The sequence below is a fragment of the Equus quagga genome, chromosome 1, assembly GCF_021613505.1.
Source record: "Equus quagga isolate Etosha38 chromosome 1, UCLA_HA_Equagga_1.0, whole genome shotgun sequence".
In the NCBI taxonomy this organism is placed as follows: Eukaryota; Metazoa; Chordata; class Mammalia; order Perissodactyla; family Equidae; genus Equus; species Equus quagga.
Genome location: NC_060267.1, coordinates 63,561,659 through 63,578,896, shown reverse-complemented (window position 1 = coordinate 63,578,896; position 17,238 = coordinate 63,561,659). Strand labels below are relative to the sequence as shown.

The 17,238-nt window shown below is 50.3% G+C and overlaps 1 protein-coding gene across 1 annotated transcript in view; it reads right to left on the bottom strand.

Moving 5' to 3' along the window:
- GALNT12 (polypeptide N-acetylgalactosaminyltransferase 12) overlaps positions 1-17,238 on the bottom strand; it is a gene marked incomplete at its 5' end in the record, with an annotated part of 35,310 nt that overhangs the window by 5,684 nt on the left and 12,388 nt on the right. The window contains 5 exons of the mRNA XM_046673036.1: positions 2,579-2,710; positions 3,706-3,882; positions 5,081-5,198; positions 9,712-9,897; positions 12,907-13,096. Of these exons, the coding sequence (XP_046528992.1) occupies positions 2,579-2,710; positions 3,706-3,882; positions 5,081-5,198; positions 9,712-9,897; positions 12,907-13,096 (803 nt within the window). The remainder of the gene's footprint in view (positions 1-2,578; positions 2,711-3,705; positions 3,883-5,080; positions 5,199-9,711; positions 9,898-12,906; positions 13,097-17,238) is intronic.

Below are 17,238 nucleotides of genomic sequence, written 5' to 3'. Positions count from 1 at the left end.
TAGCTAACTATATCAAGCTGGTGACAGACATGGAGAAAAGAATGATTTTAAATGAGCGTGTTTGACGGCACTTACTCAGAGAAGTATAGACAGATACACGGGGCTGCAAAGAATCGTACACCTCGTTCGGCAGCACACTGTCAGTGGTAAGACTGCATTATTATTTTGGCACTATTATAAATATATTTTAAGATAAAGAAAATAAGTAATTATGTTAATATTTTTAGAAACCAAGATTTTCAGTGTAAGAAAAAAGAAATATAATATCAAAGAAGAAAAAAATTCTGTAAGATTACATTTGAATTTGAGATAGCAAAATGAGCTCATGTTTTGTTTCTCAAAAATACGGATTTCCTTTCTCTGTCTACTGAAAGAGCGTAGAGCTGCGCTGTCCCACGTGGTCCCAAGGGGCCCCTGAAATGTGACGAGTCCAAATTGAGATGTGCCATAAGGGTAAAATACACACCAGCTTTCAAGACTCAGTATGAAAAAAAACAATGTAAAACATCTCAATAAATTAATTTTTATATCAACTATCTGTGGAAATGATAATATCTGGGATATATCGGGTTAAATAAAATACATTATTAACTTCACTTGTTTTTTTAATATGGCTACTAAAAAATTTAAAATTACATAAGTGGCTAGCATTTTCTCCTCTTGGACAGCGTGGTCTAGAAACAAAGGCCACCACTGGCATCCAGACTGCGGACTCTCAGTCTGCTCCCCACAAAAAGGATCAGGGAAGATGGCAGGAAGTGTGAGATGAGCACGGCCAGAACCAAGGAGGCTATCACAGCCCCTCCAACAGGGTCAAGAGCACGGAAGCTAAAAGAGACAGACTCCCACTAGTCAAAGACGGGACAGTTTGAACAGTAAAAAACAAAACAGAATAAATTGACTGAAGCACAGAGGCCATATAAAAACCCACTGATTTCCAATGATACTTATGAAAAGAAAAGCCAAAAGGCAAAGGGGCCAATAAATAAAAAACCAACCCATTGGATACAAGTGGAGGAAAGGAAAGTTCCAACTCGTAGCCTGAAAATAGACAAAGAGAAGGACTTGGGAATTTGCTATGCCTGTCTCCAACGAACACTAGATTTCATGGATACCAAATTGTCCTAGTTAACAAGAGAATGTTCTTTACAGAAGAATCTCAGCTAACAAATGTGGAAGAAATGAAAGAATTAGAAAAATCATCGTTTGGCAACACCATTTGAAATAAAGGACCTAGGCAATGATCAGCAGCGGCTCCGAAAACCATTAGGTGGAAGGTTGACGGGCACCTGCGAATGGACGGTCCAGGGGGTCCAGGTGCCCACGATCAATCTCATCACTAGAAGCAGGACGACCAGAGGTTACGCGCTCCCGCCACGACGCCATGTGAACACACACCCATGAAGCGTTCTTGCAAAAAGGTAGATCCCGACCCCAGGGAAACCTCCAGACCTCACTTCCATTTTAAAGAAACACGGGGGAGAGAGGCACAGTTTAACAGACACCACAGAGAAACAAGGATAACTCCAAGGGTGAGGCACTCGCCAGACAACTGATGCTGTCTTTGCAACAAGTTAAAGACAGGGCAAAGGGAAACATAAATGGGCAGAGGACTGCCTTAGATTAAAGAGACTTAGGAGGGAAGATGCAGCCACCAAACGCAACATGTGGACCTTGTCCGGATCCCGAGTGGAACCAGCAACTAAACTACCCCAAGAGAAATCTGAAAAGCTGGGGGAATCTGAATCAGGGTTGGATGTTCCTGTCACCTGCTTAGGTGTGATAAGGTCTCTGGATGTAAAGGATGATGTGCATACTTGATTGAGATGCGTGCTGAAGCGAACAGGAGTGGAACGACATGATGCCCAGGGCTTGCTTGAAAAGAGAAAAACATGGGAGGGTGGAGCAGAGGAGAGGGGAAGCAAGAGGGATAAAATCCTGGTAATTCCAGAATCTCGGGGACAGGGTTCATTGTACCATTCTCTCTGTGTTTCTGTATGTTCGAACATTTTCATAATGAAAAATTGACTTTAATGCATTAATATCCTGCTTTGTCTTTATCAGAGACTTGTAGAATGGAACACCAGCACTTCCGATCAACCTGACACAGCAAAGGAGACCTCCCTAAGATGGTGCAGCCCCTGACAGAGGCCGAGGGCGCCGGACATTCTAGCTGGCCTCGTGCCAGAAACACTGCTTTTCGGTTTTGTGACATAACAGCAGGGCCTCTCCTATCCCCACCACCGCCTCTGCAGATCCCTGAGTTGGGAATTATTAAGTGGTCTGGCCACTGAGAGCTGAAGCAAAGTCATAAACTGCTAGTAAAAAACAGGACTCAGAAACACCGAGTGAGCCTTGGTTTCCTCGTCTGTAAAATGGGAGGCTCAGACTCGCCAACTTTGAGATGTCTTCCAGTGCTGACATTCAGGACCTGAGCCCCAGACACTCCTGAGGAGAAGGAGGGACAGCGGATGCAAAGGGGGGAGGCCGGCGGTCCCCACTAAGGGGCCTTTCTTGCCCGGGTTTTGTGGATCAGACCCGGAGGCCAGGAGCCCCCTGCCCAGCGGGCGCCGCTCACCATCCCGAAGCAGCCAGGCCTGTCCTCAGGCACGTGCAGCTCCGGATACACGTTCTCCAGGAACCACCGGAAGTCCTTACACCGGAGCTTCTCACGGAGCTGCTTCCTCTCCGTCACATCCCCAAAGGGCTCCTGAGAAAGCAACGGAATGGTGAGGCCCTGCAGGTCCCGGTTCTTCCTGTCAAAGCCCCTCTCTCCACCGGCGCTCACTCACTCCATCATCAGACAGCCGAATCCTGGGGCCACGCTGGACCCCAGACCCACGTGCCACTGATGAGCACCTCATCACACACCAGCCAGACGGTGTGCCTTGACATTCTGATTCACTGCTGATACCTGACGCTCACTTTCGAACACATGCAAGGATTCTGGATGTCATCATGGATGAAAACTTTATGTGCTCAACATACTAAAGTCTAAATACACACCTACGATGGTAAGAGCAAAAGGCGGCAGTAACCAATATTTGTGGAAGTTTAGTTTGACGGACAAAGCCAATGATTAAGACCTCCCGACTGTCTAAGTAAAGCAAGCATCTATTTAGCACGGCAAACGTGCAGCCACAGAGCGATCCTGAGCGCCGAGGTATTACTGTCCCTGCACTGTGACGTTGAACTATGAAAACCTGACAAGTTAAATATTTAACAAAATGTAAGGTTAACGAAAAACCTTTGAATAAAATTTCAGATTTCTGTTCATTTTCCCAAAGTTCATTCTTCCAGATTCAGAAGAGATTCTCACCAGGCGGCTGGCGGAAGAGAGGTCTTGGAGCCGACCTTCTTGTCTTGCCAAGCGACCCTCTTAGTTAGGCTAACGCAGGATAAGTGGCGCCCTGTCCTGGGACACGCAGAGGCGCGCGGGAACCTAGGCCTGTATTTCTGCCAGGAGCAATGGTTTAGCATTCCCTAATTCAGTGTTTGCAGCGACTACACAGAACTGCTGCAAATAACAAAAATCCACTGTATAGTATTGTGATAACTGAAGGAATGAAGTCTCCCCATACTTATATCACAAGCGCCCAATTTACTCTCTATTTTTGGATGCAGATCTACGACGGTGGGGAGGCCGAATGAGCTGTTTTTGTTGAGATGAGGCCGGATGGAGCGCGGGTGGGCCGGGGAACTCACCAAGCGGGCGTGGGGGTTGCGATGGTAGTAGAGCTCTTTATATCCATCCATCCACACTTCAGCTGCGCGCACACTGTTGGCCAGAGCCTTGCTGCGGGAGTAGGGAGCTTGCTTGGGGAAGACGTGGCCAACGTGGGAGCACGGGTGCGTCTCCAGGGTGCCACCACATTGCCAAATCTGCACACAGAGCGGGGAGAGACCAGTGCGGGTGAGCGGGGAACGGGTGGCTGATCTACACAGCCTGCAGCGAGGAGTCGGGGCACAGTCAAGATGAGCGCCACCAAGCCATGGCCCTGTGCAGGGCAGGAGGCCGCCTCCCTCGCACACACAGAGCACAGAATGCAGTCAAAGAGCAGGAAAGCAGCCCCAAAGACAAATAAGCCATCGAACCAAGACCCCAAAGTCCATGCACTGAGGCTCATGCACTTGCTCCCAGGAGTGCCCGTAATGACCTCGCTGGGAACCCAGTTACTCTGTAGGTAAAACACAGGCTGTTACCTGGTCTCCTAGCCACAGAAGATAGGAAAGCAGCAAGTAGGAAGAGAGGTTTGGAAGGGGGAAAGGAAGAGCTTCTAGAGGCAGGCAGAGCAGCCTGACACCTAGGGAAGAGGCAGAAAGACCATTAGAAGCCCACCCTGAAACTCAGCGGGCGAGTCACCCGGGGCCATTTCATTGCGGCGCCAACAGCCATGAACACCCCACAGTCCCCAGGATGTACGACCAAGGATACCATCTGGTATTTATAATGTGGGGGTGGGAGTCCTTGGTGGAAGGCCTAAGGCTTGTTTATTTATTCCTTCAAAGCAGGAAACCATGTAAAATATTATTAAAATTTTTAATTTTCTATTAAAAAGGACAAACCGACATAAAGTTTTGATACTTAAAATGCAAGGTTCAGTCAACCAGAAAATCCACTGAAATGCTAGGGGATTCTCAAAGGGGTATCCATGGGTCACGTATAGTCAAATCCATAGGTGGGCTTGTTACAAAAAGCAGATTCCTGGTCCCCACCATACATCTATTGAATCTGATTTTCTGGAGACTGTGACTATAAGCTGCCTTTTTAATCAGTTTCCCAACAACTATTATATATGGCAGCTTGCCCTCTCTGGGCCTCAGCGCGAGGCCGCTGCAGCGAGAGAAAGAACTAGGTCACCTGAAGGCTCTTTCCTGACCCAAAGCTATTAAAAGTATATTTTTAAAAGTTCACGTTTATAGAATGTGCATGCCATTATTATCTTTCAGGGTCACACAATAAACTGCCAATAAGGAGGGAGAGTCCACCAGCCTCTCACAGCCGATCCCATCATTCCCAGAGAGAGAGAGAGAGAGAACAGGTCAAGAACGAGTCCAGAGAGAACAGCAGAACACTTACCCTAAAGGAGAATTCGAGGTTTTCTCCGCCCCAAACTTCCATTCCTGTGTCATAGGACCCCAGATATTCAAAATATTTCTTACTCACGGCAAACAGCCCACCAGCCATGGTTGGGGACCTAGAAGTGATGCGGGGTCGGTGAGCCGAGGAGTCGAAAGAAAGATTTCTTAGACTCTTAAGATCTGGCAGTAGTGCTCTTTTATTTAGAGAATAGTGTGGAATAGCATGGGGACAGGACCCATGGGCAGTTAGATCTTCTGCTGCTGCTTCTCTTGCCCCCGCTGGCATGGGGACAGGACCCATGGGCAGGCAGAGTTTCTGCTGCTGCCCCCCCTGGCATGGGGACAGGACCCATGGGCAGGCAGAGCTCTCCTGCTGCTGCCTCGAGTTGAGGGTTAGGGCTAAATTTAAGGCATAGGTATATGATTCATCTCTTTACAAGACAAAGGAAAGAACATGAAAAAAAAGTTAAAATGGTATCAGTGCAGGTGGGATCTGGTCATTGGGTGATCCCATTACTTTTAGACAAGAATCAAATCGGATTAAGTGAAGGTCAGAAGCCACCACCCTAAATCAGTTACATGAGATTGCCAGACAGCAGCCAACTTAAGTTCTTGCCTTCCCCATTAAGAGTTTCTAGGGATAAGGTCATCTCTCTTCTTCTTTCTGGTACAGAGAGGGAGGCACCTTTTACAGATAGAGATTTACCTTACAAACGTAAATGTGTCCCAACAAGGGCAAGTTCCATTCCCCAGAGCCTCCTTCCCTGTCCCAGTTTATCGAAAGCAATCAGCCCCAAACAATCCTGATGCCAAAGAGACATATCCTGGGGTGGCCAATTTCAGGTCCCTACAAGGTCATCCCCGCTTCCTTCACAAACGCAAATGTCTCTCGAAAGGGCAAGCAAAATTCCAGTCCTCGGAGCCTGCTTCTCATCTGCAGTTTTAAAAGTAACCAGCCTAAAAATCCTCATCATAAACCATTTTAAAATTAAGCAGCCTAAAAATCCTCATCAGAAGGAAGTGACATCCATACGGCAAGGTAAGCAGCAGGAAGCATTGCAGTCAGTTGAACTCCTTTCCCACCACAAGCCCTGGGGTCCAGCCGGACACCTCCAGGCGACCCCTGAGTTCAGCTGGACCTGGGGGCAAAGACACTCCCCGCCCTGGGGAAGCGCACAAGCACAGAACTCTGTCTGTGATCAGTGTGTTACCCAAGGTCAAACAGGGCCCTGGGGAACACACAGGGCGTGGGGCAGGGGGCAGGGCTCAGTTTCCCAGAGGAGGCGAGGTCTGCAGAACAAGGGGGAGTCAGCCCAGAAAAGGAGTGGAATGGGTCTCGGAGAAGACACCAGCATGAGCAAGGCCCTAGGGTGAGAGAAACTCTTGTAGTTTCAGAAGCATAGACAACAAGGAGCTATGAGAAGAGAAACCCCGTTCCCCAAGAGGGTAGAGAGCGCCAGACGGTGGGGCCCTGGTCAGGCGGTCACAGCACAAGGACTCACAGACGCCCTCTAGAGGCCGGTAAGCAGAAGGCGGCACATGGCAGCTCTAGCATCTTGAAGCTCCCCAAGGGCCCTCTGCCCTCCCTCTGGGACCTGCAAGGCCAGCTCTGGCTGCTCCTTCAGCCTGCCCTGCTTCCTCCCTCCCAGGTTCCTCTGGAGGCCAGCGCTGGCTTCAGAAACGGCCCAAGGCTTTCGTCCCAGCCCAGCAGAAAGCTGGGAGGTCAACACACCACGGAGAGGCAGACGCAAAAAAATAAACTCAGGAATGAGAAATCTATAATATTAAGAGCCCAACGGTTTAAAATCTTAAGATCCTGCAGCAGCACTTCTGGGCCTCGACAACGGGCTGGCTTTCCCTGCACTGCAAACTCGAGGTCGGCTGAGAAAAAGAACGATTTCTCGTGGAACAGAAAGTTCCAGACCCCAAAGCGCTCTCCCTTGTGCTCATCCTAAAAGTCTGGGAAACAGGCAGGGTGGATATGCGGGTACCGATTTCAAGGGTGAGGAATCTGAGGCTCAGGGATATTATGGGATGGGAGGATAGCTTCCCACAACATCCCTGAGCATGTGTTTGGGGAGCGGGAGCAATGGGAGCTCATGTCAGCATCACAAGCCGCATATGTGACCCTGGATAAAATCCTTCCTACTCTGTGCCTCAGTTTCCAAACATGTGCAGTGAGGGGTTGGGCAGGATGCTCCCTCAGGGCTCCTAGAGAAGCCTGCACATCATCCTCAATTCCTCCTTTCCCTATTCCCATTCAATTTCTCCCAATTCTCCCATCGCAACATTCTCTCCATCCCCTGCAGCATCATTCTGACCTGGAGGACTGGAAGGACTCCTAAGATGCCCTGGCCTCCAGCCCTGCCCCCCCACGCCCCTCCCCACATGGCACCCAGCACACTCTTTAAAGAATGCAACAGGCAAAGCTCACTTCCAGCTCAACCCCTTCAGTGGCTTCTCCCCTCTCGGGGTAAAGTCCGAACCCTTTCGTTGGCCTTTAGGCTGGCTATGACTTGGTCCTGTTCGTGTCTCCAGCCCCATCTCTCAACACTGTCTCCACAGTCATCCCACTCCAGCCAGCAGTGGGTCATCACCAGGTCAGAACTCGGTGGAAGGATTCAGAAACCCAACTGCCAAACGTGGGCGCAGATCTAAGACACCATTTCAACACAGCAGCAATAAAGCGGAAGTCTGACCTCCACCTGCCTGACTCCCACACCTGTCTCCCATTTGCTCCTGAACTTGGAAGGGGAGGAAGAAGCCAGACTATTGCTTCAGCACCTCATGAATGAGAGCTACTGAACCTCCTGTGGACCACTCGACTCAGACCCACTGGCCAAAGCCGGCTCCTCCACCCCCAGGTCCACTTACTTCCTCGTTCCAGGGGCCTGACCGTGGGTCCTCAAAATGTTAAACATGGAATTACCACAGGCCTCAGCAATCCCATTCCTGGGTACACACCCCAAAGAACTGAAAACAGGGACTCGAACAGATAATATAAACCAATATATTATATAATATATATATAATTATATATAATAAACACCAATATTCACGGCAGCATTATCTACAATAACCAACTGGTGGAAACAACCCAAGCATCCATCAACAGATGAACAGATAAAATGTGGAATGTATATACAATGGAATATTATTCAGTCAAAAGAGGAATGTGGTTCTTGAGGAACCTTGAAAACATGTTAAGTGAAAGAAGCCAGACACAAAAAAGGACAAATATTGTGTGACTCCACTTACACAAGGTATCGAGAACAGGGAAATTCATGGCGACAGAAAGTGGAATGGAAGCTGCCAGGAGTTGGAGGAGGGGAGGAAGCGGGGGTCATTGCTTAACGGGTTTGAGTTTCTGCAAAGGATCATGGAAAAGTTCTGGAAATATGTAGAGGTGATGGTTGCATAATATTGTGACCACGCTTGATGCCACTGAATTGTACACTTAAAAAGGGTTAAAAGTACAAAAGAAACTAGGATCAAAACAAAAAGACAATCCACCAATTGGGAGAAAATATTCGCAAATCATATATCTGACAAAGGGTTAATCTCCAAAATATATAAAGAACTCACATAGCTGAACTACAAAAGAACAACCTGATCAGAAAAGGATAGGGCAGAGGATATGAACAGATGTTTTTCTGAAGAAGATATACAGACCGCCAATAGGCACATGAAAAGATGATCAACATCACTAATCATCAGGGAAATGCAAATCAAAACTACACTAACATACCATCTTACACCCATTAACATGGCTATAATCACCAACACAAAAAATAATAAATGTTGGAGAGGGTGTGGAGAGAAGGGAACCCTCATACACTGCCGGTGGGAATGCAAACTGGTGCAGCCACTATGGAAAACAGTATGGAGATTCCTCAAAAAACTAAAAATAGAGCTACCATATGACCCAGCTATCCTACTACTGGGTATCTACCCAAACAACTTGAAATCAACAATACAAAGAGACTTATGCACCCCTATGTTCATTGCAGCACTATTCACAATAGCCAAGACGTGGAAGCAATCCAAGTGTCAGTCGACCAATGAGTGGATAAAGAAGATGTGGTCTATATATACAATGAAATACTACTCAGCCATAAAAAAGACAAAATCATCCCATTTGCAACAACATGGATGGACCTGGAGGGAATTATGCTAAGCAAAATAAGCCAGACTGAGAAAGACAACACCATATGATTTCACTCATATGTGAAATATGAACAAACACATGGAAAGAGAAAACAGTTCAGTGGTTATCAGGGGAAGGGGGTGGGGGCTGGGCACAGGGGGTGAAGGGGAGCACTTATGTGGTAACGGACAAGAAATACTGTACAACTGAAATTTCATAATGATGTAAACTATTATGAATTCATTAAAAAATCTACAAAACAATGGTTAAAATGGTAAATTTTATGTTATGCATATTGTACCACAATTTTTAAAGTAAATAAACATATATACACCAACATAAAATCCATGTGGGTAGCAGTGATTTTTAATAAAAATAAAGAAACGCTCTGGAAAAGAAAGGGGGAGGGGGGCAACAGCTGACATCCCTCCCAAGGGTCCTCCCTGTCGTGCTGACCAGACACAACGAGACACACCCCTGACCTGATAACGTCGGTGGGGGACCGCATCCGCAGCCTCTCCCTCTCAGGAACCACGTGCCACGTGAACACCAGCCTCCAGTCGAAACCCCCGATCTGGGGCTCCCCAGAGTTCCCCAGGTACTCGAAGGTGTTCCAGTCGATGACATCGATGACAGGGCACACCACCGCTGACTCCTCCTCGTGAATCCTGCAAACACCAGGACACTCGTCTCTCCATGTGGACGGGCAGCAAGAGGACAGTTAGGAAATTTGGGGATGAACTCCCCTCACCCTTCCACTCGGAAGGAGGGACGCCCGTGTGAGAAAGGCCTGCATCTCTTACTCTAGGTGTCTGCAGCCATGTCAGGCCCTGGCAGGTGACCATGATGGGGGATGCTCAGGGGCAGGCGGGAGAGCGGAGGAAGGATTCTGGTCTTTATGAGAAGTCTCACAGCTTTAATATTCTGATTCTATCCTTAGATATTCTGGCTAAACCTGAATCCCTCTATGGAAGTCAAGACATGTAAAAATCAAAGGTAACTTTTAAAACAGAAAGCAGATTTTCAGTTTCTCAAGATTACAAGAAGTTTCTTCATTTAATCACGATGAAACATCTTCAAGTCAAGAAATAATGATCTCCCTATGAACAGAGATGCACGTGCACCAAAGGGTCAGCTTTGGAGTTAGAATAGAAACTCTAATCCAGCCCTTGTTCGCTGTGTGACATCAGCTGAGTGACCTAACCTCTCAGAGCCTGCTGCCTCATGGGTAACACTGGAACAATACCATTTACTCACAGGATCAAGTTGAGGACTCCCCGAGGGAATGTTTGTAAGGCTGCTGCAGAGAACCTGCAACTACTGCTACTCTTTCCTTTGAGTCTTTACTCTGGTGAATACCACACACGGTGCCAACACTCCTGCTTCCTGCTATAGGCACCAGCCTGTGCGTGTGCTTCAGCTCCTTTCTCCACAAACAGGACCGCAAGCCAATCGTCCTTCAGCACGCTTCCAGAGCATGTTTTCTGGCATGTGACAGCACGCCAGGAAAGAAGGATGAACTGGACCACATATGAACAATGGATTTCTCTGGGTTACATTTTGGGGGCTTTTATCTGTGATTTTAGACCAAAAAATCCTTACAGTCACACAGAATAATGGTGTGAAGAAACAGAGGTCAACCACACTTGAGCTCCAACTGTCCTTAGAACAACACAAGAAAGAGAGGGGCACTATGAACACCACGCTGAGATCAAAGGTCAATCCCAGGGGAGACTGCACCGCTCAGGACAGACTGAACCTGCGAGGTCACTAAACTGAGGAAGCTGCAGACGGGGTATCCCCCACACCCCATTCTTTCAATGAATTGAGGGCATTACTAAAAGGGTGGAGAGGGCCAACAGCACACCTGCTGGGCAGCTTCCAGACTGCACGGCCGCTGGCAGAGACCCCAGGAACTTGTGACTTGCAATCAAGCTGGCTGCAACCGCGGGTAGCCTAATTTTTACAAGGAAGGGAAAACGGGGAGGAGCTCACACAGGAGTACAGGGTTCAGAATCAGCGTGCCCCATGGGGGGGCTGCTGGCATCTGGGGCAGCCCCACTCTTTGCTGTGCAGGGCCGAACGGCTGGCGGCAGGAGTTGTGGTACCCCTGGGGCCCAGCTCACAGAACGCCAGGAGTGCGACCTGTGTGACATGGCAATCAAGAGCATCTTCCATTTCCACAAGGCCCTGGGGGAGAGGGGTTACTGCTCCTGGTTGGGACCACCTAAGGGACAGTCTGGACTCCAGGGTGTCCCAACTCTGGGGCACACCTAAGTCCCTTGGGAGCTTTTGAAACTTCCAGGAGCCCAGGCCCCACCCCCAGAGATTCAGATCCAAATGATCTGCTGTGGGACCAGGGGTCAGTATGTTTAAAAGTTCCCCAGATGTTTGGGGGCAACCAGGGCAGAGAATCCGTCTGTCTACAGGCATGGAGCAAGGACTTGTCTATGGAGCAAAGACTTGTCTATGGGGTGGGGGCTACCTTGCTCTCCCAAAAGGGTGGGCTGGAGTGGAATTCTAGGTGGCATTAGCCTAGAGGTGGCCATGTGCATGCCCAGTGGGGGAAGGAATGAAGGGCAAACCCACTGGTCCAGGTTCCAGAGGGAGCACTGGGCTGTGAGCACGTTCTAAATAATCTCAGACCCCATCACAAGCCTGCAGAACTCTGAGTACTTGCTGGTGAGAAGCTCATCAGAGCTGAGGAGGAGAAAGAAGCAGCGATGGCACTGAGAGGGGACAAGGACCTGGGACAGCTTGGCCTCACCCAGGAAGGGAGGTGAGTACGTCCCCAGCTCTTCCAGATAGACCCCAGCAACCAAAGCGCGAGAGGGTGTGGGGAAGTGGTCTGCCAGCTGCAGAAACCCTGATCTCCCAGCCAAACAGAGACCCGCTCCCCCCACAAGCCCTTCCCTTGCCACCCGGAGAAGCTCCAGGCTGGCCAGCCCAGCGCTTGCCGGCTTGACACCGAACCAGGAGAACAGCAGAGAGAGGGAGGGGAAGAGGACGGAAGTCGGTGGTTGGGGCAGGTTGGGAGGGTTGGTGTGAGAGGCTGTGGGACAGCAGGGGATGTGGCCTCGAAGAGAGGGCTGCATTATGACTTCTCATGACTCCACAAAAAAATATATATATTAGAAACTATATCTTCTGATTATACTGGCACAAAGACAAACACAATCCAGGCCAGAGTCATTGTTAAATAGTTACTATTATGAAGTTCATTTTCTTCCTTCTGATTGTAAGAGAAATTAACATAACATTTTATGAGTCCCTTCAAGTTTCATGGGCACGAGGCGTTGTAGGTGCTGGTGGAATGGATGAGTCAGCCCTGCTTGAAGGAAATACACCAAACATATACTCTCTAGGAGTGGCATTCCATATGACTGACACTTTCTTCCTTGGTTGATCATCCTTTCTAAGTTTTCTATAACGTGTGCTAAGTAATAACAAAGGCACTCATCTCGAGCCTCCTAGGTGCTGGCATGTTCTCCGCACTGTCCGTGCCCTGAATCATCTAACGGCCTCCACAGTGAGGCAGGGACTGTCACCATGCGGGAGACAGGGCACTTGCCGGAGGAGCAGCTGAGCCCAGGTGCGGGCCTCTTACACCAGGGTGAGCAGTTTCCTTCTGCTTCTGTGCAATGTCGGGACGCTGCCCACACCCTCGGCTCCCTCACCTCTGCAGCAGCGGCTCCAGCCACCCCTCGTGGCACTCGCAGTGGCAGTCCAGGAAGGTCAGCACGTCGCCCTTCGCCGCGGAAGCCCCCAGCAGCCGGGCGCGCACCAGGCCCTCCCTCTTGTTGGCGCGGATCAGGCGCACCTTGGGAAGCCGGGACAGCTCACTGGCCAGGCGCTCCTTCAGGTGCTCTGGGGAGGCAAGGGGGACCAGGTCACTGCCACATATCCCTTCCAGGGTCTCCCTGTCCCGAAGAGAAGACCAAACAGACACGAGCCTCCTTTGCTCTGCACCCGGGATGTCCTCACCTCACCCAGAACCAAGGCTGGATGCTGCTCGAAGGCCGGGGGAGGCTGGGGTGGAGGCCGTCCAGAACCACCAAATGCTCCCCATCCAAACGCACGCACAGTGAACTGTATGCATGTGCATATATACAAAAGTTCAGTGAAGATCTATTCATCTTTCTTTTTTAAAGACTGGCATCTGAGCTAACATCTGTTGCCAATCTTCTTTTTCTTTTTTCTTCTCCCCAAAGCCTGCCAGTACACAGCTGTATATCCTAGCCATAGGCCCTTCTAGCTCTGCCATGTGGGACGCCGCCTCAGCATGGCCTGATGAGAAGCAACAGGTCCGCACCCGGGATCTGAACCAGCGAAACCCTGGGCCGCTGAAGGGGAGCACGCAAACTTAACCACTCGGCCACAGGACCGGCCCCTCATCTTTATATATCTCAATAAAGCTGTTACCAAAAACATACTTTATGCCTTGACTTGCGAACATTTAAAAATAAAAAGCACAAGAACCGTTCAATCACACTTTTTAGGAAAAATTGTGTTAATATAAATTTCTTTAATTTATGTTAATTATGTAAAACTTGATTATAAATGTTCCATTCATATGGAATTATGTTAATATAAATTTTATTTATAATTATGTTCATGTAACTTCTCTCGGGAGCACCTTTCAGTTACATAGTGAGAGTAGTAATAATAACAGTAGCTAACAGTAGAGGGACTGTGCTCACTACTGTCCAAGTGATTTATACTCAACTCACGTGAGTCCTAACAATCCTGTGAGGCAGGTACCACCAATGTGTCCACGTTACAGATGAGAACACTGAGGCCAGAGAGGCGAAGTCACCTGGCAAGGTCAAGGTCCCAGAGCAAGGGAGCTGAGGGCCATGACGTGAACCAGGCACTCGGGCTGAGTCTGCAGGCTTACCGCTGCCTCCCAGAGCTCGCTTGTGCAACTTCTTATCCTCGTTAAACAAATCCAAAACCCACCAGGAGGACGCGCTTATCCCATTTTGCAGAAGAGGAAATGAGGCCTTAAGAGTTGAAAGGCCATGCCCACAGCTAGGGCTGGCCCAGGACTCCTGACTCCACACATAGGCTCCGGGACTGGAGGCCTCCAGGGGTCAGGTGGAGGGGGGTGGGAACCCCTCAGGCAAAATAAAAACGAGAGAGTCCCCACATCAATGTGGGCTTTGTCTCGAATTCCTCCATCTTCAGTGAAAGGGGAAATTTTGTAAAATGTTCTAGGTTGCTTCAGTTTGTGAAAATGTTTCCCTAAATATCCTCAACACACACACAAAAAAAACTCGGTTGATTTTTTTCCAATCCTAAATATAATTGCAAATAAGCTGATGGCAGGACTAAAGGAGGCGACTTCCCAAGCAAAGCTCATCAGCGGCAGCGCCCAGGAAGCACGGAGCCCCCCTGCACTTGTCCGGATCTGCTGGGTGTTAATTTTCCGTCTGCCTGGACTCTTCCCGCCCCCTGGGAGGGGCTGACCCCTTCACGAGCTCAGGGACACGGCAGAGAGGGTGGGAGGAGGGGGCAGCGCAGGACTCACCTCTACCACAGGGGGATGGGGACCCGCCCGCTTTACCAGTCACCACGATGCAGGGAGGCCTGGCCCCACCACGCATCTCATTCTCGAGAACTGAGCTGGGCTGGAAGGGGTCCTACTGTATCCCTGCCTGCCGAGGAGCCGCTGAACCCCACAAGGAGAAAAGAACTGATCTGATACTTGCTTCTGAATAAATACATTTCTGAAATGTTCCCGCACTTTACAGTTTAGATATTTCATAAAGATGGAAGTTGTCATTCGACAAACACGAGGCACTGCCGAGCTTTCGTGGCCTCGATCTCACTTAATCCTCCCAACGACCCTATGAGGTGGGAACCATCACTATCCCATCTGACCAGGGCTGAAGCCAAGGTCGAAACCGGCCAAGCTCTGCCCAAGGCTGCGTAGCTTCCAGGTGTTGGAGCTGGGATTCGAGCCCGCAGTGTGACAGGGGTCCAGTGTCTACACAGACTTACAGCGCCCTGGGAGGGGAGGACAAAAGGGAACGGAGATGAGAGTCTAGGACGCGCTGCGGCCATGTGAGGCTCCGTCCTGTATGAGATCTCATTTATTCCTCACAACTCTGAGACGGTGGACAAACCCGCTCACAGGGGAGACACGGAGGCTCAGAGGAGACGAGTGATCCACCCAGGGTGCCATGAAGGGTTCACCGTAAAGCTCACCTCAGATCCAGGTGCCCTGACCCCAGAACTCAGGGCCTAGCTGGCTACACTCGGCCTCAAACCCCAGCCTGGCTCGCCTGCTGTCACGGAGAATGTTAACTGTCCCCTCAAACTCACTCTCCGGGGATTTTCAGCTGAGCACATGGCCACCTATGACACGGACTACATTTCCCAGCCCCCTTGCAGGTAGGTGTGGCCAGATGACCCTGTTCTGCTCAATGGGACGTGAAGGCAACTTCCAAGGGTGGCTCCCCAGCCCCTGGACACTCCTCTGCTGACAGGAGCGAGCAGGAGGCGAAGCAGCAGCCTGGGGCATGACACCCTGGAGGCGGTGTAGACAGGCTGAGGAGCTGGCGCCGTGCCTGCCCGAGACCAGCCCACCACATCTGTGACATGAGAGAAGGCCATTTCTATCCTGAGGGAATCACTGTTATTCTGATCTGTGAGAACAGCCAAACATACCCACCAATTAGGACAAGAGCACCAGGATTTGAAGTCAGACAGATCAGGCTGGGAGCCTGAAGCAGCAGACGCCTGCTAAGCAGCAGCTGCTCCCCTCCTGGGTGGCCCAGGGATGGTAATTTGGGTTGAAATAGGCTCTAGCCACTGAGCCCGCAGCAATACCCGTTGTGATGGACGGCCTTGACCTTTGCCCTCAGTTAAGCGGAGCCACCCTCGCTTCAGCTAGCTGTCCAAGGTTTACTGACTGACTTCTACCCCATCCACGCCGCCACCCTCAGCCAGCCAAGGCCCCTGTGCCCCTGCACCCCGCTTCCATGCTTGCCCTGCCTCCCCGCCACCAGCCACACACCACACACGGCGCAGAGAGCTCCCAACACCCAGCAGATGTTCTGCTGCCCTGACAGCCCCCAGAGGGCTCTGGGTGGCCACAGTTAAGCTTAAATCCTCATGGTGGCTCCTGGCAGCCTGATCCAGCCCCTCCGCCCTCCGGCCCGCATCTCCAGCTCACCTTCCCACCGCCGCGGTCTGCCCTGGGAGCCGCCGCTCCTTCCAGCTTCTGCACCTACTGCCTCCTCCACGTTCTAGCTTTCAGCTTGAAGGCCACTTCCTCAGAGGCCTTCCCGACCCCCACCAGCTAGAGCAGGCCCTGTCCCCAAGGTCCACACGTCCTCCTGCTCCCAATTTCCTTTCATAGCACTTTCCACCTTTGCTGTATTATACGATGCTGCGCTCTGTTATATTGCCTTGTGTTGTATTACGTGACGTCACGTCACATTCTTTGCTTGTTTGCTGACCGTCTCCACCCACCTCACTGGAACACGAGTTTTATGAGACGGCTTGTCCTGCAGTGTTTCACAGGGAACCCTCAGTGCCTAAACAGTGCCTGGAACACACAGCAGAAACTCGAGAAATGTTCACTGACTCATGAAGGGCCAGGCCTGGGGGGGGGGCGCATGAATTGCTGGATCCCAGGTCACTGTCAGCCTCTAGGAATGCTGACCACCCTCTCAGTGGAACACCACTTCCTGGCTGCAGTTCTTCTCCCATCTGGGCTGTCCATTTTTTTCTTTTTGCCAAGGAAGATTAGCCCTGAGCTAACATCTGTGCCAACTTCCTCCACTTTATATGTGGGTCGCTGCCACAGCATAGCTGATGAGTGCTATAGGTCCCCACCCAGGATCTGAACCCGCGAACCCGGACAGCCAAAGCGGAGCGTGCGAAACTCAACCACTGTGCCACGGGGCTGGCCCCTGGGCTGCCCCTCTGTGATCTCATCTCAAGTCAACATGTGAAAGGAGAATGCCCCCCTTCCTCTCCCAGACCTGTCCCTCCTGCCC